Source organism: Pelophylax lessonae, assembly GCF_965119305.1.
Source record: "Pelophylax lessonae genome assembly, chromosome: 7".
NCBI lineage: Eukaryota > Metazoa > Chordata > Amphibia > Anura > Ranidae > Pelophylax > Pelophylax lessonae.
In genome coordinates this window covers 249828974-249847177 of record NC_138774.1, presented here as the reverse complement: position 1 = coordinate 249847177, position 18204 = coordinate 249828974, and the positions used below count along the sequence as shown (strand labels likewise).

At 43.7% G+C, this 18204-nt stretch overlaps 1 protein-coding gene across 1 annotated transcript in view; it reads right to left on the bottom strand.

Annotated features, from left to right (window-relative positions):
- Window positions 1–18204, bottom strand: part of L1CAM (L1 cell adhesion molecule) — a 1053451-nt gene that overhangs the window by 798051 nt on the left and 237196 nt on the right. Inside the window, exon 6 of the mRNA XM_082263926.1 lies at window positions 943–1054. Coding sequence (XP_082120052.1) covers window positions 943–1054 — 112 coding nt within the window. The remainder of the gene's footprint in view (window positions 1–942; window positions 1055–18204) is intronic.

Sequence of the window (18204 nt, the reverse complement as noted above, 5' to 3'; positions counted from 1 at the left end):
TTTAGCAGTCTTCATCATTTTCGCTGTGGGATTCACAGAGATTTTTATTGAAGATTCTTTTTCACTAATTTATGATGCGGACTTGCATGATTATAATAAATACAAAAAATATTTTTAAGAAAATTATCATTTTAGTTTCTAAAACTTTGTGTTTTATGTGGATATTAGAATTTACCAATATTTTACTGGTGAATATTAATTCACATTTGCCTGTTTTATTAGTGTGGCACTGTTGTAGTATTATACATAACAGTTTGGGTTTCTTTTTATCCCAATTCCAACAAATTGCATACAGAACCTTGTTGTTGTATCATTACATGGTACAAAGGCTAGAGAGTGTTTTCCATAGGAAGAGTGCTTTTTCCCCCGAGATTACATTAGTTACATGGCATTACATCACATTCAATACTACTGTAAAGTGGTTGGAAACCCCAGTCATGAAATCTGAACAAAGCACATGTATTTGTAGTGTTTACGTGTCTCTCTCCAAAGCCTTAAGTGTTGTTTCTCACTGGTGCTTTGTTCCTCTGTTATCAGCATGAGTTACTTCTAATACGTTTTCCTGACACATGAGATAAATTTGTGACAGGGAGGGAGATAAGCACACAGGTTGTCAATAAATAATACAGCTCTGCATGTTCCTTTGCCTATGTGGAGGGGGTGTGACCCTTTCCTCCAATCAGCTCTCGCAGTGTATAAAAGCGGTAACTGCAGCTCTCCACCCCTTCACTGTACTCTTTTGAAGGGTTGTAGACAAGAGAAGACTGCAGATAAACTAGTAAATTGTATGTAGGAGGATTTGTTTCATCTCTGTGTATAACCTGTCGCTATTCACTTCACTGGGTTTTTTAGAGGGCTTACAACCACTTTAACTAATTTAAACTTATTGTGTTGCAATCAATCTCTGCATCCTGATATTGTAGAAATTATCACTGCACTTACAGTCCTTGGGCTATACACTCTAACTGCAGAGGCATTCCTTTTAGTGCCAAGTAGCGGCTTGTACTGCCTGTAGGTGCCATCATTTTAGGTTTGCGCAACATCACAGAGTTAGCTACAAGGAAAATAAGAATAGTATTATAAATCAAAAGGAAATCACACCTTATAGTTAATTCAATATTTTATAAATTACCAACAATTTGATTTGCAGTTTTTTTTAACCAGTCAACAATGGCAGTTTTCCCACATTTCTTCATAGACTTAAAGGGTAACTCCACTTTCGTGGGGAAAACAAAAAGGCAAATAAAAAAAAAAACAATATAGCGTATACAATTGCGACACAAATCATATTGTAATTGAATGGTATTAAAAATGACCTTTCCTTTTCAATCTGCAGCAGTTGTAATTTTCTGTAAATGCAATGCAATATGGCTACCTGAAGCTGTTCTGTATACAGAATGTGTACTGACCACACCCTAGAAACATCATTTCCTGCTTGCGTTATTGGCTCCCCAATTTTTCCAGAAGTCTGCCTAAGATACAAGTCAGATTTCTGGCATCCTCTGCAACAAAAATGTCATTTTTGGTGAGCTACATTTTTGGTGAGATACAGGAGTAGGAACATGTCTAAAGGGATCCAGGCCCAGCAATTTTCCTCATTAGTGCTCTGCAGCTGCCAAAGCTGATAGATAATTATGAAACCACTCCCATTAGACCCACTCAGCACAGAGGCACAGAGAGACAAACACAGATTTCTTCAGAATAACAAAAAGGTAGGAATCTGCAACAAAGATTTTTAAAATCCTTGTAATGTACATAGATCACCCTGAGAGGAATGTTTTTTTCTCAACAAAAGTGAAGTTACACTTTAGAGGTTGAATAATTAGGGTCCTTGCATATTAGGGATAGACTGATATGTTTTCTTCAGGGCCGATACCGATATTTTGGTCACTTGGTATCGGTATGGGCTGATATTTTCTACATTTAAAGTTTTGAAAAATAAAGACAATTTTCGACACAAATCTGGCACAGAACCCGTTAATGTTTGTTTATTAACATTTTTAACATTAAAGGCTTGTTCTTCACTAGAGATGGCCTTGCGGTTCGCCCGGCGGTCGGTTCGCGGCGAATTTGCTTGTTGGCTACCCGCCAATTTTGCGAACACATGGCGTTGTTCGCGGTGGCCATATTAGTTTACATTGGGGAGAACTTTGACCCATGACACAGCCGTCAGGTGGAACGGGACAGCCAATTGAAACATTTCAGCACATGGACATGGTATCCTGTCTGTGCTTTAGGGGCAGTTAGAGATAGGCAGCAGTGACACAAATCGCTCTGTTAATGTCCACAAAAGTAATTTAAAGGGCTGCAATTTTTTTGATATCGGTGTGATCTATATGGGGGGGGGGGGTAATCCACGGTATAATATACTCTGTAGAAAGCATATTATAGTGGATTAGTAGTATTATTGTGCACTGTGCAGCATTGTGACATGTGTGGTGACTGAGCGTTGCTGCAGCAATACTACAAACAGTGACAAAAGCACTTTTAATGTATTATAACTGATGTGATAGACCAGTGGCCCCCCAATACCACATATTGAAGTGGGGTGTTATCTGAGTATACTTTCAAAAGTGTATTTGTGTCCTGCAACAATATTGCCTCTTTTGCTGTGTTAAGTCTGATACACACAGTGCCAAACTCACTGGCCAATTTTTGGAACAACTGGTGTGATAAATTAGTGGCCACCCAACACCACATATTGAAGTGGGGTGTTATTTAACAGTATACTTTTCTAAGACTGTATTTTAGTCCTGCAAAAATTTGGCCTCTCTTGTTGTGTTAACTGTGCTACACATAGTGACAACAGTTACTGACCAATTATTTGTAGAACTGGTGTAATAAACCTGTGCCCCCCCCCCCATTACCACAGATTGAAGCGGGGTGTTATGTGAGTATACTTTCATAAGTGTATATGTGTCCTGCAACAATATTGCCTCTTTTGCTGCATTAACTCTGATACACACAGTGCCAAATTCCCTGGCCAATTTTTTGAAAAACTGGTGTGATAGACCAGTGGCCCCCCAATACCACATATTGAAGTGGGGTCATCTGAATATGGGGTCCTTTGAAAACGTCATCTGTGACGAAACGTCGTTAGGACACGGCGTACTGATGTCATCTGATCGCGACCTGGGAGTGCGGACGAGCGGAGACCGTCCGGCCGGCGGCTCACAATCCATGCTCCTCATTCCCTTTGACATTGTAAGTTTTATTCCATTTCTGTTTTAAATAAACTAGCGGTTTTACACTATGGAAGCCTTTCTTTTTATTTGATGGTTATCCCCTTGGCCTGGCTGGAGTTACTGGACAAGATTCCGCCACAGTTCCCTTGAGGTCCATTATTGCTACAGGCGATCTGTGTACTCCCTTTGGGTAAGAGGCCAATCTCTCCGGTGAAGGCTGGCATGTCACTTTGTCTGGTGTTTTCGGTTTTCAGCTATTTGGCTTGATCCTATCATCTTCTGGTAAGAGGCGAGCCATCATTGGTGGAGGTTTCACACACATTAGGATATCTATATAGGATTCTGCACTCACTTGGCGTTTCTAATTTCTCATTCTGGTAAGAGGTGACACCTGCTGGCTGAGGATTATACTTCAGTTATTTGATTTGAACTTACTATCACCAATATTTGGTAAGGGGTACCTACAGGTGTCCTTATTTGCAGATATCTATCTCACTACATTTCCAAAATCTGTCAATATTGAACACATTCACAATCAGTTATTACTCACTGTGGTGTAATTAGTTCCATTTGTGTTGGGTTTTACGCTATTGCGTTTTTTATTTTTCCATTCAATACTGCCGAATAACGGGAGAATATTGGTTCCGGTCTGCTATCAAGGGGACGTGATTAATCTAGAGAATCTGCCTTTTGTCTTATCAGCTCTGGTAAGCGGACATCCATAGGGAGCCTTTTTGAACATTGTGATCCCAATTATGGACATTATGGACTTGATTTTCCATTTTTTCAATTAGCGCGACTTAATATACGGATTGAAGTGGGGTGTTATTTAACAATACACTTTTCTAAGAGTGTATTTTAGTCCTGCAAAAATGTGGCCTCTTTTGCTATGTTAACTGTGCTACACACAGTGAAAACAGTTATTGGCCAATTATTTGTAGAACTGGTGTGATAAACCTGTGGCCCCCCAATACCACAGATTGAAGCGGAGTGTTATATACCTTTTTCCAGATATACTGCGATTCTCTGGAGACTTTTGTCACAGGGTAATTTAAAAACATGACAGGCAGAGGAAGAGGCAGACACTTACGCAGGGGTGGTAGGGGTAGGGCAGGAGCAGTAGGCCGGAGCCAAAGTGTGAAGTTTCAGAAGGTGCGTTCGATTACGTCAAAGGACGCACCAGACTTGGTTGAGTGGCTCACTCAGCCTTCCTCTTCTGCACCCTCCTCATCCTCTCTCTATCTGCACCCTCTTCCCTCTCTGCTGTGTGCACCCCCAAAGACACCACCACAAACACCACCACCACCACAAACACCACCACCACCACCACCACATACCCTCCGCTTGAGTCGCTGGAATTATTTTCCGATCCATCACAAGACATTTGCGATGCGCAGCCATTCTTGGCATTGGATCAGGAAGAGGAGGTAGCAACAGCCGCCACTCAGCAGTCTGACGACAGTACCCAGATCAGCCCAAGGAGGTTGGTCCCCGCTGTTGCTGCCTGCTCCGAGATCTCGAATGTTAGTGGTGGGGAAGGTGACGTGGATGATGACATGTCTATGGACATTACGTGGGTGCCCACAAGAGAGGAAGAGGAGTGGAGTTCAGGGGGAGTGACGTACCGGCAGATAGGGAGGAGAGGCAGGCAGAACTTGCATTGCACAATAGGTACAAAGCAGACTGCAAATGTATCAAGAGCGAGCCATCAACCATGTACAGTCACAACTGGCGCTCCCAGGACGCCGGCACATGGCTCCGCAGTGTGGGCTTTTTTCAATGTGTCCATTGCTGACAACAGTGTTGCCATCTGCAGCCTTTGCAGTCAACGCATAAGTCGCGGTAAGCCCAACACTCACCTAGGGATGACCGCCTTAAGAAGGCACCTGAACTCCCATCACCGAGCCCAGTGGGAGCAACACCATAAGAACCCACAAAGCCACACTCCAGGCTCTCACTGTCCAGCCTCTTCTCCTTCTCCTCATAATTGTCCTCCACTCCACCTTCCATGATGCCGTCGTCAGGTTGTTCTGGAAAAAGGCAGGCTTCTGTGGCCCAAATGTTGGAGCTAAAAAAATGATGACGCCAGATAACCCTCTTGCCCAACGTTTGACTGCTGGCTTGTCGGAACTGAGAGCCCAACAACTACTGCCATATCAACTGGTGGACTCGGAGGCAGGAAATATTTCTCGCAGAAGGGCATTCCAGAGCTGTATGGCCATGTTCAGCGGCAAGTGAATATATCTCTGGCACACAGTGTTGGTGCCAAGATACATCTGACCACAGACACATGGTCTAGCAAACACGGGCAGGGAAGGTATATCACTTTTACTGCCCACTGGGTGAACCTTCTGACGGCCGTGAAGCATATAACCCATGGCACCCGTGTAGATTTGGTTGTACCGCCACAAATTGCATGCAGGCCTGCCTCTTCTTCTCCTCCTCCTCCATCCTCCCTCTACTCCTCGGTTTACTCCTCCTTTTCCGCTGCTACCGTCTCTTCCGCTGCGCCGCCCAAGATCCCCAGAACCTATTCTACATGCCAGGTGAGACGTTGCCATGCTGTGCTGCGTCTGTTGTACCTGGAAGCCAAGAGCCACACTGGTCCTGCACTCCTTTCAGCTTTGCGTTCACAGGCAGATCAGTGGCTGACACCGCTCAATTTGACAGTTGGTAAAGTGGTGTGCGACAATGGTGCCAATCTGATGAGCGCGCTGAAACAGGGCAAAATAACACACGTGCCATGCATGACACACGTCCTGAACTTGGTCGTGCAGAGATTCATTGCCCTGGGGTCCAGGACGTCTTGCGGCAGGCCAGGAAAATCTCGGGACATTTCAGAAGATCTTACACAGCCATGGCTCGCCTTGCTGACATTCAGCGGCGACACAACCTGCCCGTCAGGCATCTTATTTGTGACTGCCCTACGCGATGGAACTCAACGTTGCATATGCTTGATAGGCTGCTCCAGCAGAAACGTGCAGTTAACGACTACCTGTACGAACTGTGCGGCAGGACAGGTTCTGGGGAGCTTGGGTTTTTTCACCTCGCCAGTGGCTGCTCAGGCAGGACGCATGCAGACTTCTGCAGCCATTCGATGAGATCACCAAACTGGTCAGTCACGGCCAGGGCGCCATCAGTGACATCGTACCTTACGCCTTCTTTCTGGAGCGTGCATTGCGTCGTGTCATTGATCAAGCCGTCGAGGAGCAGGAGCAGGAGCAGGAAGATGAGGAATTCGCAATGTTGTATGAATTCCCAGTGGGTGCTACTCCATCTGAGACAAGTCAACAACAGGAGTCTGAAGAGGAGTCAGAGGAGGATGGTGTCGGGGGGGATGAGGAGGAGCAACAAGAGCATGCTTTAAACCTTTCAGGGATCCCTGGTGGATGGGGGGAGGAGAACGAGGACGACATTATCCTGGATGATGAGCTGGAAGCAGGCCACTACACCGCTTCCAGTTTAGTGCGAATGGGGGCCTTCATGCTTCAGTGTTTTAAGAGGGACCCTCGTATAAAAAGCATAAAGGCCAAGGACCAGTACTGGGTGGCAACGTACTTAGACCCCCGGTACAAACAAAAAATGGTGGAAATGTTACCACAATCACAGAGGGCGGTCAGAATGCAGCGCTTCCAGGCCTTGCTGCGGGAAATGCTGCATTCTGCTTTTGTGTGCGCTGGCAGAGGAATTTCCAGTCACAGAGAGACAGTTGCGGGTAGCAATCCAACAGCGCCTGCAAGAAGAGGGCGGTTTGAAGATGTCTTGGTCACTTCAGATATGAGATCCTTCTTTCAGCCGAACCATCGATAGCTGTACTCTGGATCCAGCATCAGGGAACGCCTAGACCGACAGGTGTTCGACTACATTGGGTTAACGGCCGATGTGGACGCTCTGAGGAGTGATGAACCCCTTGACTACTGGGTGGGCAGGCTTGACCTCTGGCCAGAGCTTTCACAGTTTGCAATGGAACTGTTGGCTTGCCCCCCGTCCAGTGTCCTGTCCGAAAGGGCGTTCAGCGCAGCAGGGGGGATCGTGACCGATAAGCGCACTCGCCTAGCTCATGACAGTGTAGACTACTTCACATTTATAAAAATGAATGAAGCATGGATCTCTGAGGAATTCAACACGTGTGACCAGTAGACCATGTTTCATTGAAATTCCTCATGACAGGCCACAAATATCCGCCAGACCGCCATCCACCCACAACAATTCCTGGTCCATGTCTTCGCTAAATACAGCGACATAAAAGGCATTTCATGTCCATGGAATGCCAAATTTTGGGGGCCTTTCATGGCCAACAATTATTTTTTCTGTGAATGCCTAATGAACCTTCAGCCACAGAATACTACGTTCTAAGATGTCAGGTAAACGCATGTGGGCTAATTTTTGGGGCCTATAGTGGCCGACACTTCTGTATCCTGTGAATGCCTAATGAACCTTCAGCCACAGAATACAACGTTCTTAGTTGTCAGGTAAACGCATGTGTGCTCATTTTTGGGGCCTATAGTGGCCGACACTTACTTCTGTATCCTGTGAATGCCTAATGAACCTTCAGCCACAGAATACAACATTCTTAGCTATCAGGTAACTGCATGTGGGCTAATTTTTGGGGCCTATTGTGGCCGACACTTCTGTATCCTGTGAATGCCTAATGAACCTTCAGCCACAGAATACAGCGTTCTTAGCTGTCAGGTAAACGCATGTGGGCTAACTTTTGGGGCCTATAGTGGCCGACACTTCTGTATCCTGTGAATGCCTAATGAACCTTCAGCCACAGAATACAACGTTCTTAGCTGTCAGGTAAACGCATGTGGGCTAATTTTTGGGACCTATAGTGGCCGACACTTACTTCTGTATCCTGTGAATGCCTAATGAACCTTCCGCCACAGAATACAACGTTCTTAGCTGTCAGGTAAACGCATGTGGGCTAATTTTTGGGGCCTATAGTGGCCGACACTTCTGTATCCTCTGAATGCCTAATGAACCTTCAGCCATAGAATACTACTGTACGTTCTTAGCTGTCAGGTAAACGCATGTGGGCTAATTTTTGGGGCCTATAGTGGCCGACACTTCTATATCCTGGGAATGCCTAATGAACCTTCAGCCACAGAATACAACGTTCTTAGCTGTCAGGTAAACGCAGGTGGGCTAATTTTTGGGGCCTACAGTGGCCGACACTTCTGTATCCTCTGAATGCCTAATGAACCTTCAGCCACAGAATACTACGTTCTTAGCTGTCAGGTAAACGCATGTGGGCTAATTTTTTGGGCCTATAGTGGCCGACATTTCTATATCCTGGGAATGCCTAATGAAGAAATTCTTTAAATATAAGAAGAAAGAAGAAATTCTTTAAATATATCAACAGCAAAAAAACTAGGGCAGAGCATATTGCACACATAATTAACAATGATGGTAGGATGGTTACAGAGGACACTGAAAAAGCAACCGTGCTGAATGCTTTTTTCTCCTCAGTCTTTACACAGGAAAAGGAGGGGTACACTGACCATGACTGTATGGTTAGTAGTAACACACAGGACTTGCCACTATGGCTAACAGAGGGTGAAATCAGGGAAAGGCTGGATAAACTTAACACAAACAAATCACCAGGCCCAGATGGCGTACATCCGAGAGTACTCAAGGAACTCAGTAAGGTTATATCTAGACCACTGTTCCTGATCTTTGCTGACAGTATTAGGACAGGAAATGTACCAGGGGATTGGAGGAAGGCTAACGTGATTCCGAGATTCAAAAAGGGGCAGAGGCATATCCCGGGAAATTATAGGCCTGTCAGTTTGACATCAATAGTATGTAAACTTCTGGAGGGGATGATAAGGGACTATATCGTAGAGTATGCTAAAGACAACAACATCATCAGCAGTAATCAGCACGGGTTTACAAATGGGCGTTCTTGTCAAACCAATCTCTTAATATTCTACGAGGAGGTGAGCTGTGAGCTAGATAGGGGCAGACCAGTAGATGTGGTGTACTTGGATTTCACTAAGGCGTTTAATACAGTTCCCCACAAGCGCTTAATTTATAAAATAAGGTCTGCAGGTATCGACAGCAGGGTTTGCTCTTGGATACGGAACTGGCTAAAAAGGGCGTGTACAAAGGGTGGTAATAAACAGCGCATACTCAGACTGGTCTGAGGTAGTAAGCGGGGTGCCCCAGGGCTCAGTCCTGGGACCAACCTTGTTCAATTTATTCATAAACAGCATTGAGGACGGGATCAGTCGTTCGTTATCAGTTTTTGCAGATGACACAAAATTGGCCAGGGCAATAACTGCACAGCATGAAGCAGATATCCTACAGAATGACCTGGACAAAATAACGGAGTGGGCAATGACATGGCAAATGAGGTTTAATGTGGAGAAGTGCAAGGTTTTGCACTTGGGGACTAAAAACATAAAAACACAATACACGTTAGGAGGAGAACCCTTGGGGGAATCAAAAATGGAGAAGGATCTGGGAGTCTTGGTTGATGATAGATTAGGCAACAGCATGCAATGTCAAGCGGCAGCTGCCAAAGCCAGCAGAATATTAGCATGCATAAAGAAAGGAATGTATTCCGGAGATAAGACTATAATCCTTCCACTTTATAAAACTCTGGTCCGACCGCATCTGGAGTATTCTGTCCAGTTCTGGTCGCCAGTCCTCAGGAGGGATGTGTTGGAGCTGGAGAGAGTCCAGAGAAGGGCAACTAAACTGATTAGGGGATTGGAGGACCTTAACTATGAGGAGCGGCTGCAATCGCTCGATTTATTCTCCCTGGAGAGGAGACGCCTGAGGGGGGACATGATAGCAATTTATAAATATCTCAATGGGGATCTCAGCTTAGAAAAAAAGCTGTTCATTCGAAGGGATTGCATGAGGACAAGAGGGCATACAATGCGATTAGAGGAGAAGCGTTTTAACCTCAGGCAACTTGGGGGGTTCTTTACTGTTAGGGCTACAAGATTGTGGAATTCTCTACCACAAGAGGTGGTTTCTGCGGGAAGTATGGTGGCTTTCAAAAGACTCTTAGACGTACATCTCAAGGATCAGGACATTAAGGGCTATGTGAGATGATTACAGCCACACACACCTACACAGGTTGAACTGGATGGACTATTGTCTTTATTCAACCTCACCTACTATGTAACTATGTAACTATGTAACTATGTAACCTTCAGCCACAGAATACAACGTTCTTAGCTGTCAGGTAAACGCATGTGGGCTAATTTTTGGGGCCTATAGTGGCCGACACTTCTGTATCCACTGATTGCCTAATGAACCTTCAGCCACAGAATACTACATTCTTAGCTGTCAGGTAAACGCGTGTGGGCTAATTTTTGGGGCCTATAGTGTCCGACACTTACTTCTGTATCCTGTGAATGCCTAATGAACCTTCAGCCACAGAATACTACGTTCTTAGCTGTCCGGTAAACGCATGTGGGCTAATTTTTGGGGCCTATAGTTGCCGACACTTCTGTATCCTCTGAATGCCTAATGAACCTTCAGCCACAGAATACTACGTTCTTAGCTGTCAGGTAAACGCATGTGGGCTAATTTTTGGGGCCTATAGTGGCCGACACTTACTTCTGTATCCTGTGAATGCCTAATGAACCTTCAGCCACAGAATACAACGTTCTTAGCTGTCAGGTAAACGCATATGGGCTAATTTTTGGGGCCTGAAATGGCCGACACTTACTTCTTTATCCTGTGAATGCCTAATTTTTCAGACTGGAATTGAAAATCAATGGGTCTGTAAAGGTTCCACAAGTTGTGGATTGGATGCAGACCCATTTTATAGATGTGTGAATGGACCCTATATGTATTTGAAATGTATTTACCGGCTGCTGTCAGTTCTGGCTGATTTATGAAAAAAAAAAAAAAAACATTTATTTGCTGTAAAAAGAAAATATAAAATTTTTTAGGGCAACTTTTCCAATTGCAATACTTCTGTTATGACATTGTCCATGTGCTGGGACTATTTGTGCACAGCTAGTAAGTGTTTTGTGGCTACAAATATGACCTAAAGGTTTTTAAGGTTCGCCTCCCATTAAAGTCAATGGGGCCCGCCGCGAACTCTCGGTTCGCGGACTTTTGAGAAAATTTGCGACTGATGTTCGCAAACCGCCCCGGCCAATGTTCGTCCATCACTATTCTTCACACCTTACCTGCATGAAAACCGCACAGCTTTCACTTGCAGGTACATCAGTTTCACATCATGTGAACAAACGAGTCCTAGAAGAGTGAAAAATAAAGTGCTGGGAAAATAATAACTAAAGGCTTCCCAAAACAAAATTTACATAAACTGCAGCAGTAGTGCACTCACTGTCTGCAATGATTAAATCTAGTAGCTGCAGTGCAAAAGACAGTGGACTGGACACTAGTACTACTCACTTTCAATACTCCCAGTTAAGTAGAACAATATTATAGTGCAGAAAGCATAACATTTCACCATGTTCACCAGTTAGACAGCTTGTGCTTTTTTATATATTGCTGCCACTTCACTAAAGCATGATTCTTGTATCGAGGATCCAAAAGGCATGCAAGCACAACATTTTTATTCTCTTCATGCTTCTCAAAACGTTTGGCGAGGCTGTCCCTCATGGCCTGCCTACATGCTTTAATGCCACGTGTGTTGGGTCCTTCATTCTCTTGAAGAAGCATCTTCAGCACTCTCACACATGGGATGACAGATGACACAGATGAGTCGTTATGACTCACCTCTAGTGTCACTTCCTCTATGGGGAGGAGGGTCTCAATGACATTGGCTACAATGTCTCACTAATCAGCAGTAGGACAACAATGTTCTCCATATTCACCTGAATAGATGGTAAGAGCTCGCTTCTGCTCCACCATTCTTTGCAGCATGTAAAGTGTTAAATTCCATTGTGATGGAACAGCGTTAATCAAGTTTTTTTTGGGTAGGCCAAGGTCTTTCAGAACGCACCTCAGTTGCAGCTTGGCAAGGATTGAATGGTGGAAATGGCCTGCGCACCTCTTCAGCATGCCAAATATATCAAGCAAAGCTCTCTGGATTGACAGACCATCATTTACCACAAGTTAGAGGGTGTGTGCCATGCAACTGAGGTCTGACACTTCAGCAAGCCTCATTCCTTTCACCATGTTTGCTCCGCTGTCTTGAAGCACAAGCATCACTCGGTCTTTGGTGATTCCCCAGTCTTCAAGCATGCCTAGACACAGTGTACCCCTCCTTTTCCTGAGTAAAGACTGATGAGAAAAAGGCGTTCAGCACGGTTGCCTTTTCAGTGTCCTCTGTAACCATCCCCCCATCTTCATTAATTATGTGTGCAATATGCTCTGCCCTAGCTTTTTTGCTGTTGATATATTTAAAGAATTTCTTTGGGTTCTTTCTACTATCCTCCGCTATTTGTCACTCAAAGTTGATTTCAGCCATTTTGATTTCGTATTTACTTTTCTTATTTGCCTCCTTGTATTGCTTGAAAGCCGATACTGTACCCTCTGATTTATATTTCTTGAAGTCCATTTTTTTCCCTTAATACGTTTTTTAACATTGCGGTTTAGCCAGCCAGGTTTGGCCTTGTCTCTTCTAAATTTATTTCCCATAGGAATGCACTGCAAGATGCATTTGTTTAATATGTTCCTAAAGCATTCCATTTTTCCTCCGTGGTCAGTGTTCCCAGGGTTTGGTCCCATTTTACCCTTTCCATCAATGAGCACAATTTTGGAAAGTTTGCCCTTCTGAAGTTTAGGGTTCTTATGTTCCCCACTTGCCTTGTTATATTGTTATTTACGCTAAATGTGATCATCCTGTGATCGCTAGAGCCCAGGTTGTCCTGGACTCCTACCTCCGAGATTAGGTCTGGGTCATTAGTAATCAATAGATCCTTGGCTGCATTTTCTCTAGTAGGAGAATCCACCAACTGTGACATGTAGTTGTCCTGTAAGGTTTCCATGAATAGACGGGCCTTCTGTGAGTGTGTAGTCCCCTCTTCCCAGTCAATGTCGGGATAATTCAAGTCCCCCAATATGATGACTGATCCCAGTTTTGCCACTTTACCCAACAGTGATATAAATTCCAGCTCTACCTCCTTCCTTTGGTTGGGTGGCCTATAGCAAACCCCCACAATTACTTTTCCCTTTTCTTCTTCCCTATGGAGTTCTACCCACACAGATTCTAACTCCATACTCATCCCTTCCATAATATCATTCCTCTCTATCCCCCTGTAACGCTCCTGCGTTTCTTATATGGTGTGGATTTTCAGCTGCAGAAATAGTTCCACGTCAGCAGTCATGTAAGAGATATGCTGAGATACCATTCCCAACCTCAATGACTCATCATGTGTGGAAGGTCTTATTTCAGCCAGTAAATACACACAATTAGCAAGCTGGTTCCTAGAGTGACTTTATGTATGTGGTAACACAATGATGAAGGTTGAGGGATAGGTTGAGTAGAGGTGGTAGGTGATAGACACTTGAAGGTGAGACAGTAGCAGATGGATGCAGGAAGGTTTAGCAATGTTGTATGATAGCAGATGATAGAATAGCAGGTGGACATACAAAAGAGATCAACCCAGTGCAGAAAAGTAGCAGTAGTCTCAAGAGCTAGCAATCTAGTTTATGCAGATGTAATAAACAGACTTTACTATGCAGAGCTAGATAGTGTAAGCTTAGTATAAGTTTATAGAGAATTCCCCTGCGGGGTACTTAGCACTATTAGCGATACAGCCGAAGGGTGGTTCAGGAGAGGCGGATGATCCAGTAGCGGGATACAGGGATCAGCGCAGCGAGGTTCCGTCAGCGAAGTAAACTTGCAAGCATGGAAGCTTCAAGCAAGGTTAGCATCCAGATAAGGGTGTTTGAACGAACACATGTGAGTGAGAACCGACGCCTTAAATAGCCATCTAGTCCGGCGCTGAGTGATGACAGCTCCAGTCTTAAAGGTGTATGCGCACCTTTCCAAAAGTAAATGGTAGGGCGCATACACTTGTGGAAAGTGTAATTTAGGGTACCAAAGGTACCGGAACATTACAATACCCCCCCCCTTAAGGCCTGCTCCTGAAGGCCTCTGGAGCTGGTTTGTCTGGGTATCTCGCATGAAAATTGCGGATTAATCTAGGGGCATGTATGTCAGAGGTGTTTAGCCAGGTGTCGTCTTGGGGCCCATAGTTCTTCCATCTAACCAAGTACTGAAGTCTTCTTCTGTAGATACGAGAATCCAGAATCTCTTTTATCTCGTATTCTTCTCCACCTTCAACTTGTACAGGAGGGGGAGGTGGAATATTAGGCCTTATTCCGTGGTCCGGAACATGGGGCTTCAGTAGCGACACATGGAAAATGGGATGGATTTTTAGGTCCATTGGCAATGTAAGCTGCACTGCAGCTTTTCCAATAAGTTTCTTGATTGGGAAAGGTCCCAAGAACAGAGGTCCAAGCTTTTGGCTAGGGATCTTCAGTCTCAAGTTTTTTGTTGAGAGCCAAACGAGGTCCCCGATAGTATACTGTGGAGAAGGTCTTCTATGAAGATCATAGTACTTCTTTTGTTGACTGTGAGCGTGTGCAATGGTAGTATTTAGTAAACCCAGAGAATCCTTTATTTGGGTAAGATAGTCTGAGGCTACTGGGTTATTTGAAGGAAGGATGCGTGGAGGGAGAATAGAGGGATGGAACCCATAGTTCAAGTAGAACGGACTCTGCTTGGTTGTACTGTGAGTTGCGTTGTTGTAGGCAAATTCTGCAAGGGGGAGAAGATCCAACCAATCATCCTGTTGGTAAGAAGTGTAACAACGTAAATACTGCTCGATGCATTGGTTGACTCTTTCAGTCTGTCCGTTGGTCTGCGGATGGTAAGGAGAAGTGAGCTTCCGCTCAATCCGTAGTATGTGACATAGTTCTTGCCAGAATTTAGAAATAAATTGGGATCCACGGTCAGACAGAAGAGTTTTTGGGATACCATGTAATCTGAAGACATGTTTCATCAGGAGTTCTGCCGTTTGTTTGGACGAAGGTAGTCTGCGAATAGCAATGAAATGTGCCATCTTTGTCAGATGGTCCACTGACACCAAGATGGTATTAAATCCTTTGGAAGGAGGCAATTCTACGATGAAGTCCAATGACAAAACCTCCCATGGAGTTTGGGGTATTGGTAGACTGCATAGTAGACCGGATGGTCTCGTAGTGTCAATTTTGGACCTGGCACAGACATTGCATGAAGAGACGAATTTTTGTATAGATGTTTTCATGTCAGGCCACCAGAATTGTCGAGAAATCAAATTGAAAGTCTTTGTCATACCCATATGTCCTGCCATAGGCACATCATGCGATAATTCCAAGATCTTGGTGCGTAGGGTAGGTGGTATGTAAAGTTTGTCGTTGTAGTAGAGGAAGCCTTCTGCATCAGTATTTAGTTGTGGTGGGGGTGAATCCAAACCTATACCATGCAGAACCTCTTCCTTTAAGGAACGGACAATTCCAATAATGCGTTTGTGAGGTATTATAGGAACGGAAGGGATTTCAAAGTAGTTTTCTTCAGTTAGTCGTGATAGTGCATCCGCCTTTTTGTTCTTATCTGCAGGTGTGTAGGTCACTAGGAAGTTAAACCTTAGAAAGAATAGTGACCATCGTACCTGTCGATGCGAGAGAGTTTTGCTAGTCTGAAGATATTGGAGGTTTTTATGGTCCGTGTATATAATTATTGGTAGTTGGGTGCCTTCGAGTAAATGTCGCCAATTTTCCAGAGCCAATTTTATAGCAAGCAGTTCCTTTTCACCCACGGGGTAATTTATCTCGGGACTGCTCAGGGATTTAGAAAAAAAGGCGACTGGATGAAGTGTGGGTAGGTCTTTGGGAGAGTATTGCTCCTACTGCCATGTTTGACGCATCTACCTCCAGAATGTATTGGAGGGATGGGTCTGGATGGCGTAATATGGGAGCGGAAGTAAACCTTGTCTTTAACAAGTGGAAAGCCTTATTTGCTTCTTCTGACCATTTAAATGGTATTTTTATGCTAGTGAGCTGTGTGAGGGGTCTCACAATAGCAGAAAAGTTTTTTATGCACTTCCTGTAGAAATTTGAAAATCCCAGGAATCGCTGTAGCGCCTTGCGTGTAGTTGGTGTAGGCCAATCCTGAATGCAGGATATTTTACTCATGTCCATCTCGATTCCTGTTTTGGATATGATGTAGCCTAGAAAGAGTACCTCGTCTTTATGAAACAAGCATTTCTTCAGCTTCACATAAAGATTATGTGCAAGCAATCTCGATAATACAAGTCTTACATGTCTTATGTGTTCAGACAGGGTCCGTGAATATATAAGTATATCGTCCAGATATACCACAACACAGACATCTAGTAAGTCTTTAAAAATATTGTTTATAAATCGTTGGAAAACTGCAGGGGCATTGCATAGGCCGAATGGCATCACAAGATATTCGAACAATCCGTATCTAGTTCTGAATGCAGTCTTCCACTCGTGTCCATCACGGATTCGAATGAGATTGTATGCTCCTTTCAGGTCTAATTCTGAAAAATAGGTAGCTCCACGCACCTGCTCAATGAGCTCAGGGATAAGCGGTAGAGGATAGCGATCTTTTATTGTGATAGCATTCAATTTCCTGTAGTCGATGATAGGTCTGAGACTTGAATCTTTATTGCGAACAAAAAAGAGTCCTATATCGGGACTGTGGACCTCGCGCTTATGGGATGTGTGATGATTATCCAATTAAGTGTGTTATAAATTAGCTGCCTGCTGCAATAAAAGTGCTAGTGCTTTAAATGAGTGAAGGTCAGTGATTGCAGCGCTGCTATTTTAAATATATAAATAAGTGTTCATAAAACAATTTTAGAAAATGGTGATTAAACCATTCATGTAAACCATCAATAAAGTGCTATTCGGTGCAATTATTGTGCAAAATATCAAAAATAAAATTAAAATATAAAGTGCAGATATTACAATGTAAAACTCCAAAAAATGCAAACTGAGTGTAAACAGTCCATAAAACAGTTCTTTGCGGTAACAGAAGCAGGATACTTGGTCTTGCAACTTCGGGGTCTCCCCCTTAGGGTATCTACTTACCACTATGTGGTGTTTTTAAAGCAGATTATAGTGGAGTGAGCTGTTGTTTCTTGAAAAGCTGTTTGGACTCTGTTGGAAGCGATCCTTCTTCTTTAAGCGGTATTCTCAGGTGTCCTCATGAAATAAAGAATTGCTGGACATAGTGAGGACCGTTTGAACTGTGAATTTATTGGGTTAAAATACAATAGAATACTCACAAACATATAACATGATAAAGCCTGTAAGTGCCTATGTTAGGTGCGGTGGTGTATCGCTCCTCAGCGTTCTCCTTTCCGACCTGAAGTCACGTGGCTGCCTCTCGGCCAATTATATGTTTGTGAGTATTCTATTGTATTTTAACCCAATAAATTCACAGTTCAAACGGTCCTCACTATGTCCAGCAATTCTTTATTTCATGAGGACACCTGAGAATACCGCTTAAAGAAGAAGGATCGCTTCCAACAGAGTCCAAACAGCTTTGCAAGAAACAACAGCTCACTCCACTATAATCTGCTTTAAAAACACCACATAGTGGTAAGTAGATACCCTAAGGGGGAGACCCCGAAGTTGCAAGACCAAGTATCCTGCTTCTGTTACCGCAAAGAACTGTTTTATGGACTGTTTACACTCAGTTTGCATTTTTTGGAGTTTTACATTGTAATATCTGCACTTTATATTTTAATTTTATTTTTGATATTTTGCACAATAATTGCACCGAATAGCACTTTATTGATGGTTTACATGAATGGTTTAATCACCATTTTCTAAAATTGTTTTATGAACACTTATTTATATATTTAAAATAGCAGCGCTGCAATCACTGACCTTCAAAAAAGAGTCCTGCTGCTGTGGAAGAAGTGGAAGGTCTAATAAAACCTTTTTCCAAGTTCTCATCCAAATAGGTTTTGAGATGGGCAAGTTCATCCTGTGAAAGAGGATAAACATGACCGAACGGCAATTTGCTATTTGGGAGTAGATCAATGCTACAATCATAGTC